The sequence below is a fragment of the Pangasianodon hypophthalmus genome, chromosome 14 (assembly GCF_027358585.1).
Source record: "Pangasianodon hypophthalmus isolate fPanHyp1 chromosome 14, fPanHyp1.pri, whole genome shotgun sequence".
Taxonomy (NCBI): Eukaryota; Metazoa; Chordata; class Actinopteri; order Siluriformes; family Pangasiidae; genus Pangasianodon; species Pangasianodon hypophthalmus.
Window position 1 is genome coordinate 13889119 of NC_069723.1, and position 8958 is coordinate 13898076.

The 8958-nt window shown below is 40.8% G+C and overlaps 1 protein-coding gene across 1 annotated transcript; it reads left to right on the top strand.

Annotated features, from left to right (window-relative positions):
• Positions 1-653: 653 nt before the first annotated feature.
• LOC113539347 (olfactory receptor 52K1-like) lies at positions 654-1601 on the top strand. Its single transcript, XM_026935061.3, has one exon. It carries the CDS (start codon positions 657-659, stop codon positions 1599-1601), a length of 945 nt encoding a protein of 314 aa, XP_026790862.2. The 5' UTR covers positions 654-656.
• The last annotated feature ends 7357 nt before the right edge of the window (positions 1602-8958 follow it).

An 8958-nucleotide genomic window follows, 5' to 3' on the forward strand; every position in this document is an offset into this window, starting at 1 on the left:
GGACCGCAAGAGTAGTAGTATATAGAGACCAAGACGAATATGTTTTTGGAGTGTCCAGAATCAAAACAAGACATGTGTTAACCAATTATAAGACAAGGCACATCTGTGCATCAATGTTACAAAAAGTAATATATGCCAGATTGCTTGGTTGCCTTTGCACAGTTTAAGTTTAAAGTATCCTTTTTGCCTGTGTTTTTCATTTTAGCTTTTTTCCCTTTGAAAATGATTCAGTGAACTATTAGCTAGAAAGCCTTAATAGATGAGCAATGTAAAGAGGTGTTTTTGTTTCCTTAGACAACTGGATTATCTTGCAAAACGTATTGTGTAATGAGCATGAGATTATTCTAGGTGAATATATTATTGGGAGCAACATTATTATTTCTGTAGTAGTTTTGGCAAATATACTGCAATGAAATTATATCATTTGGAATATTTTATGATAATGGTGATTCCCTGAAGGAACTGTGCAGCTTGCAAGGCATTTCTGATAACATGATATGGTACAAAATTCATAGAACTGTAAATCTTGACAGAAATTTCATTGAATCTTTTTAAAAAATTTTTTCATAAAAATATCTACAATTTTTATGCACCCCAGACTATTCATAACTTTACATATGAGGTGGCAGATCTGACATCTTAGAAATCTTGAGACAATGTTGGCTCCTGTACAAAATATTTCATTCACAACTTTTACACTTACTGGTTTTCATGATTTGGAAGAATGGGGGCCCATTCTTTCCCTTCCCTATCTTCTTATGTTTTTATTATCTTGTATTTCAAACCTTACACTCATATATTTAATTATATCTCAAAGGGCTCTTCACTCTCCTATGTGTATACTAATTGGCCTTATGGCAGTATTGGACCTTTCTTTGCCACTATTTTGTATACCAAATATGCTGCTAAGTTTCTTATTTAACTGGAAAGGAATTTCACTAGTGGGCTGTTTGGTTCAAATGTTTTTTATTCATTGTGCTGGTACATTTCAATCTACTATACTGCTGTGGATGGCTCTGGATCGTTTTTTTGCTATATGCAAACCTCTTTATTACCACAACTACATGCGAATGACCAATTTTCTAAAGTTTATTATTTTTCCAGTTATCAGAAATGTGTTCTTAATTACCACAATGGTTTTTTGGGCTGGAAAATTGACTTTTTGTGCAACAAATGAAATAGATCATTGTTTTTGTGAACACATGGCATTGGTTCAGCTAGCATGTGGAGATATTTCCATTAACAATGCAATAGGGCTTTCGGCTGTTTTTCTTACAATAACTGCTGATTTTATTTTCATTATAATATCATATATAGCAATATTTTCTTCTATCCTGAGATCTGGCAAAACCTGCTTAAAGGCTGTTAACACCTGCATTACTCATATAATTGTCATGACAGTTAGTCTGACATTTGCATTAATTGCATTTATGTCATACAGAATAAGAAACAACGTCTCCCCTTCCAGCCGTGTCTTCCTGAGTACAATGTACTTGCTTTTTCCAAGCTGTTTTAATCCAATTATTTATGGAGTAAGAACCAAAGAAATAAGAGAACAGTTTCTGAAATTTTTGAACCATGTTAAGGTCTTTCCAAAGTAATCAAATAATGCATATGGCATCACATATTAAACATCCCTTTGCAACAACCAAGTTAATTTATAATTAAACAAAATTATATCTTTTTCTTTATCTAATCACATTGTGATTTTAAAGGGTTAAATGAAATGAAAATTTTAATCAATAAATAAACAAATTAAGATGCTTACAACTAACTGAGAATGTAGAGTTTCATTCGCTGGCTGTGCTTTGTAGATTGATTGTAACACTTTTGAAGAGGAGTTAAGGGAACTTAAACTGGTGTTGCAGCTCTGGGTGACCATGGCTTGCATGTGTAACCACGCCATCCACTAGCCTAGTTCTCCCCTATCTCCCCTGAAAGGTTTATCATCTGTTGGCACACTAGTCATCAGATGAGATTTGGTTTTTGCTATACATTGAACACATTTGGGTTTGAGATCAAAAGATGAATATGAGATGATATATCAGAATTTCACATTTTATTTCCTGATATTTACATTTAGATGTGTTAAACAACTTTGAATGGTACGTTTGGTGGTAGACCAAAGGTGAGAAAAATATAGTCTCAAAGTTTTTTGGGGTTTTTTTTCTCTCGAAGTGCGCTTTTGTATTTTGTCAAGACAGCGAGCGGAGGCCATCCACACCGGATCCACGCCGTCTACAATAATATCAACAAATCTTCGACTAAGGTGCGTTAAACAGCATGTCTAACATTCAGCTTGTTCAGTGTGTTGAGTGTAGGATGTTTAGTCATTCTTCTTCCGTTGTTAGTAATAGCTTTATTTGTGATAAATGCATGTTAGTTAGCTCTCTGACGGAGAATATTGCAGCATTAGAGGTGCGCATCCAGGCTCTAGAGAGGGTTAGTGAGAGTGAGAGCAGTGTAGTTTCTGTAGGGGAAAGTCTGGATGCCTTAGGCGGAGTTAGCAATCCCCCAACTCTGGCATTAGAGCCCTCACAGCGGAGCGAATGGGTGACGACTCGGCGGCAAAATCGCAAAGCCAACGCTAACGCTAAGGCTCGCCCACGGGAGCACCACTCCTCTACGCTTCACGTGTCCAACAGGTTTGCTCTCCTCAGTGAAGCACTCTCCTTAGGCAAGCACAGGTTCTCAAAGATAGTTATTCAGGTAGCAGCTAATGATATACACCTTTGGCAGTCTGAGGTTACTAAGAGTAACTTGGTATAGGTGTGTAAATTAGCGAAGGCGATGTCCGATGCAGTAGTATGCTCTGGCCCCATCCCAATGCGGCGTGGCGATGTAGCTTACAGCAGGTTATGGTCGCTGAACTGCTGGATGTCCAGGTGGTCCGAAAACAATGTGGGCTTTATAGATAATTGGACTAACTTTGAGGGAAGGCTGGCCTGTTAGGGCGGGACGGTGTCCATCCCACTCGGGAAGGTGCTGCTCTCATTTCTTGCAGCATAGCACATAGTCTCAGAACAGGCTTAGTTAATCGGTGACAATCCAGGGCCAAGGCCAGGGAGCAGACAAGCAGGCTAAACCGACCGTCTGCTAGCTGCACTGAGTCGTCACTTAGGTTCCACCGTATTTAGACTGTGTCTGTTCCCCAAGCTAAACAAAATTATAGACATACTCAGACAATTTGTTTTAGTAACCTAATTAACATAAAATTAAATCAAACCGAATGCATAGCCAGCACCGTGGATCTGAAGCTAGGACTGTTGAATATTAGATCTCTTATGTCTAAAGCACTTATTGTTAATGAAATCATTACTGATCAGGAGTTTGATGTACTATGTTTAACAGAAACGTGGATTAAGTTTGTAGCATTAAATGAAGCTAGTCCTCCAGGGTACAGTTACATACATCAGCCCCGTCTAACTGGCAAAGGAGTAGGCGTCGCAGTCATTTATAATGATAATCTAGGTGTCACACAAAACCTAGTCATAAATTCAACGCATTTGAAGTTCTTTATTCTATCATAACATATGTAGCCACTAAAAATAAGTCTACCCAGGTGATTCCAGTATTATATTCGGAATTCCTATGTGAATTTGCGGATTTCATCTCTAACCTGGTTGTTTCTTTAGACAAAGCATTAATTGTTAGAGACTTTAATATTCATTTTGATAATCCAGATGACCCTCTGAGAACAGCAGTTGTGTCCATTCTAGATTCGGTAGGGGTTATTCAGAATATAATAGGACCCACCCATAGTGGTTGTCACACTCTTGATTTAATACTAACATTCGGATTAAATATAGAAAATATAATCTCATGTCCACAGTCTGAAGCTATCTCAGATCATTACCTCATCTCATTTAAAATGTGTCTTAATCATAATATATGCACCTTGCCACGTCACCGTGTCAAATATACGTTCACGTCAACAACTGCACAGAGTTTTATCAGTAATCTCCCAGATTTATCAACCATGATTGGATCACCGTCTGATCCCAAAGAACTTGACCAGGCAACTGAATGCTTAGAATCAACGTTCTGCAACTCGCTAGATAAGGTAGCTCCACTTAAAAGAAAAATAATTAGGGAGAAAAAGCTAGCACCCTGGTATAGCGATCACACACGAACTTTAAAACAGACCACTTGAAAACTAGAACGTAAATGGCGTCAAACTAAATCGGTAGTATTTCAAATAGCATGGAAGGAGAGCCTTTTGAGCTATAGGAAAGCTCTTAGTGCTGCTAGATCAATGTATCTCTCCACCCTAATTGAAGATAACAGAAATAATCCTAGATTTGTATTTAATACTGTAGCAAAATTACCTCGGAATAAGGCCACAACAGAAACACGCACACAATCATTATATAGCAGCGATGACTTCATGAATTTTTTTAGTGGTAAAATTGAAAATATCAGGCAAGGAATTCAGACTATTAACTTAAAACCGGACAGTTTTATAACTAACCCTGTAGATGATAATATAATAATATTAGATCAACAATTACAACTTTTTACTCCCTTTGAAGAGACTGAACTAATTTCACTAATTTCATCATCAAAATCATCAACCTGTATACTAGATCCTTTACCTACTTGTTTCCTCAAACAGATAATTCCTGAAACAATCAAACCGCTTTTAAAGATAATCAATTCTTCCCTTAGCATTGGCTATGTACCTAAATCTTTTAAATTAGCAGTTATCAAGCCCTTGATTAAAAAACCTGACCTTGACCCCTATCAGCTGTCTAAATATAGACCAATATCAAACCTCCCCTTTATCTCCAAGGTCCTAGAAAAAGTTGTAGCACAGCAGCTATGCTCATACTTACATAGGAATAACATTCATGAAATGTATCAGTCAGGATTTAGGCCTCATCATAGCACAGAGACAGCACTGGTAAAAGTTGTAAATGACTTACTACTGGCCTCTGATCAGGGTTGTGTCTCCTTGCTTGTGCTGCTTGACCTTAGTGCAGCTTTTGATACCATTGATCATGCTATTCTCCTCGATAGACTAGAAAATGTAGTAGGCATTAAAGGAACAGCCCTTTCCTGGCTCAGGTCTTATTTGACTGATCGTTATCAGTTTGTAAACATAAATGGTGACTTCTCTTCTCATACTAAGGTAAAGTTTGGTGTCCCACAAGGCTCTGTTTTAGGCCCACTGCTCTTTTCTCTATATATGCTACCTCTGGGCAAAATTATCCGTAAGCATGGTATTAGCTTCCACTGTTACGCTGATGATACACAGTTGTATGTTTCAGCAAAGGCTGAGCTGGGGGTAGAGCTTTCTCTTACAAAGCCCCACAGTTATGGAGCAGCCTTCCACTTAGTGTTCGGGGCTCAGACACAGTATAGTGTTTAAGCCTAGGCTGAAAACATACAGTATTTGTTTAGTCAAGCCTTTTGTGAATAGTTTTTTCTTAGGTACAGGGGCAGGTCTGGAGGGTTCACAGGCATAGAGTGTTGTGGTGAACTGGGATGTTTGGATGCTGTCGCCCCCCCACTCTCACACGTTCACTCAGGTTTGTCGATGGTGTACTTGGCCTCTTTGTATTTGTCTTTGTCCCCACTTCTGAATGCAGCCTCTTTCTCTGACCTTAGCTGTCTGAGTTTAGCTGGGAACCAGGGTTTATCATTGTTGTAACTCACCCTGGTGTGTGATGGAATGACGCTGTCCTCACAAAAGTTAATGTAGGACGTCACAGTGTCCGTGTACTCGTCCAGACTATTGGTGGCAGACCTGAAAACTTCCCAGTTTGTACAGTCCAGACATTCCTGCAGTTCCCCCACAGCCTCAGTAGTCCACTTCTTTGATGTCCTCACAGTAGGTTTGCAGAGTTTTAGCTTCTGCCTGTATGCCGGAATCAAGTGTACCATGATGTGGTCTGACTGACACAGTGCAGCGCGAGGGACATCACGATAAGCACCGCTGATGGTGGTGTAGCAGTGGTCCAGTACATGCCCCTCTCTAGTCGGGCACTTAATGAACTGTTTGTATTTGGGGAGTTCGTGGGAGAGATTAACTTTGTTAAAATCTCCTAGTACAATAACCAAGGTGCCCGGGTTTGTCCGTTCCACACTCAGTATCTCGTCAGCCAGTGCACGCTGCGCCCCACGCGCATTACCTTGCGGCGGGATGTAAACACCGACGAGAATGAATGAGGAGAACTTGCGGGGCGAGTTTGCAGTTAATGATGCAGGCCTCCAGGTCTGGGGAACAATGCTGAGACAGTACAGTAACATTGTTGCACCAGCCGCTGTTGATATAAAAACAGATTCCACCTCCTTTTTTTTGCCGGAAAGCTCCATGTGTCTGTCCGCTCTGTAGAGTTGAAATCCGCTCAGCTGGAGCTCAGAGTCCGGTATAAGATCACACAGCCACGATTCCGTGAAGCACAAAACACAGGACGTAGAAAAGTCTCTATTTTCATTCAGCAGCAGTGTCATCTCGTCTATTTTGTTGCAAAGTGAGCGCACGTTAGAGAGGAATATCCCGGGAAGTGCGGTGCGTAATCCGCGCCGTCGGAGACGCACAAGCACACCTGAGCGTTTACCTCTTCTGCGGAGCCTCACTTTGTTACGAGCGTCCTTGATCAAAATAGCCAGTAAATCAACGGTAGAAGCCAGAAAAGTCGGAAAAAGGTCCACAGGGGTAGTAGCTCTGATGTTCATGAGCTCCTCCCTGGAGTAGGAGCCACCAGAGCAGTGGCAGAAAACTAAATTAAAACAAAAAAAGAGACATAGAAGAGCGCACCAAAACACTGAGGCAGCCATCTGCGGCACCATCTTAACCACTAGAGGACAAAAACTTACCTAATAATCTCTTCCTCTCTCTCCATCTCTCTCTCTCTCCCTCAGTCTCTGTTGAGCTACACATGTTACTGACCCCTTCTGCTCCTCCTCGCTGCCTGACCCATCCTGATGCACCTTCTGCTCCTCCTCGCTGCTTGACCCATCCTGATGCCCTACTTCTGGTTGGAGTTCTCATCGGTTGAGTTCACTCGCTGCTGCTGGGGGTGGCCCCATATGGACAGCCTGAAGAACTGTTTTGATTGCTGGGGATGGTGCCACCTGGGGGCTGTGGAGATGGCTTGGGGATCACATATGGGGAGCTGTACTGTAATGGCTTGGTACTGCGATTGCTGTAGTGGCTTTGGGGCTGCAGTTGCCACGAGCAGCTTCGAACTCAGGACTCCATCAGTGGACAGTGGATATATTTAACCAACCGGACTTCTTGCGAAAACTGTGATGAATTTATTGGTCGCACAATTGCACTATTTGTCCATATAGTACACAATAATAGAAGGGATTTATTTATAATCGCACTATCCATTGCACCCAGATGAGGATGGGTTCCCTTTTGAGCCTGGTTCCTCTCAAGGTTTCTTCCTAATATAATTTTCTTTTGTGATGCTTTTCCAGGCTTGTACCACAGTTTAAAACCTTCAGGAAACCCTGATGAAGTCCTTTGTTGTGTTGGCAGTGCCTTGCTGCATGATGACATTCCTCCCAATTAGATTGGATGCATTTTTTGTAAATAGGCAGACAGAATATTTCTGTAGACATCTGAATTCATGCAAGCCCAAGCCATGACACCTCCCCACCATTCTTGACCAGTGAGCTTGTATGTTTTGGATTAGATTAGATCCATACTTTCTCTACACCTTGGCCTTTCTATCACTTTGGTACAGGTTAATCTTGGTTATAGAACTTTTGTGGCTCATCTCTGTATTTCTTTGAGAATTCCAATCTGGCCTTCTGATTTTTACTGCTGATGAGTGGTTTGCACCTTGTGGTATGGTCTCTATATTTCTGCTCTCAAAGTCTTCTTTGAACAGTGGATTGTGATACCATCAACTGCTGTTGTTTTCCTTGGCTGACCTGTTTGATGTCTGGTTTTTGGCACACCAGTGGGTTGTTTATTTTTCAGCACATTCCAAATTGTTGTATTGGCTATGCCCAATGCTTGTGTAATGGCTGTTTTCTCAGCTGCAAAATGGCTTGCTTTTCTCCGATTTAGAGCTCTCTGGTCTTCGTCTTAGTTTATCTTTTTTAACAACAAATGCAGTCATACAGGCACAAACCAAGGCTCAAACCAAGAGTAGAGATTCAGAGCTATTAATTATTTAAACAATTAATCTAACAGGGCACAACATGTTCCAATATTTTTGATCACTTGAAAATGGGTAGGTTCAAGCAATAGGTGCCATGTTTTAAGTTGTTTAACACATCAATTTGTAAATATCTAGATGGGGTAAACAGGCATGACTTCACTGAGGAATGAACACATAGCAAAGAAAGGTTTAAATATCACTTCACAGATATGCAATTGAAAAATCACATGAACAAGTTCATGTAAGATATAATGCTCCATTCGACTCATCTCATAAGGTGTAAGTGTATTAAAGTGAGTTGTACTAAATGTCAGAGGGGAAGAATGTGGGAAGGATCTTTATTGAGAAGGATTGTAGACTGTGGGAAGAACCTGTGTGGACTGGTACAGGATTTCAGGGCTCTTATTCTGGGTTTCCTTTTTGAAGGGAAATGCTGAAAAAGGAGGTGGCTGGAATGTGTGGAGTCAACCATGAGTTTCCCTGCTCAGTTCTTCAACCTGCATGAGTGTAGGTCAGTGAGGGTGGGGAACTGAAAGCTCAGTCATTTTTTTGTGTACTTCTGATGATGCGCTGTAGCTTGCATTTGGAATATGAAGTTGCAAACCTGAACCAGAGAGAAATGGAGGACTATTGATTCTAACATAGCTTTCCAGTAGCTTCTGTGACAAATTTGTTTAGCTGTTGCAGAGCCTTCTTGGTGATTGTGTTGGTGTTTCTGAGCTTGATGGAGTCACTCTCAGAAGTACAGTAGTTGGTGTACAGTGAGTAGAGCAAGGGAGAAAGTGTGCATCCTTGTGGAGTACTGGTGTTGAAGTAGAGTAGGTCTGAGATCTGT

Coding starts and splice junctions, on each gene's coding strand:
- LOC113539347 (XM_026935061.3), top strand. CDS start 657: ATGTTGGCTCCTGTACAAAATATTTCATTCACAACTTTTACACTTACT.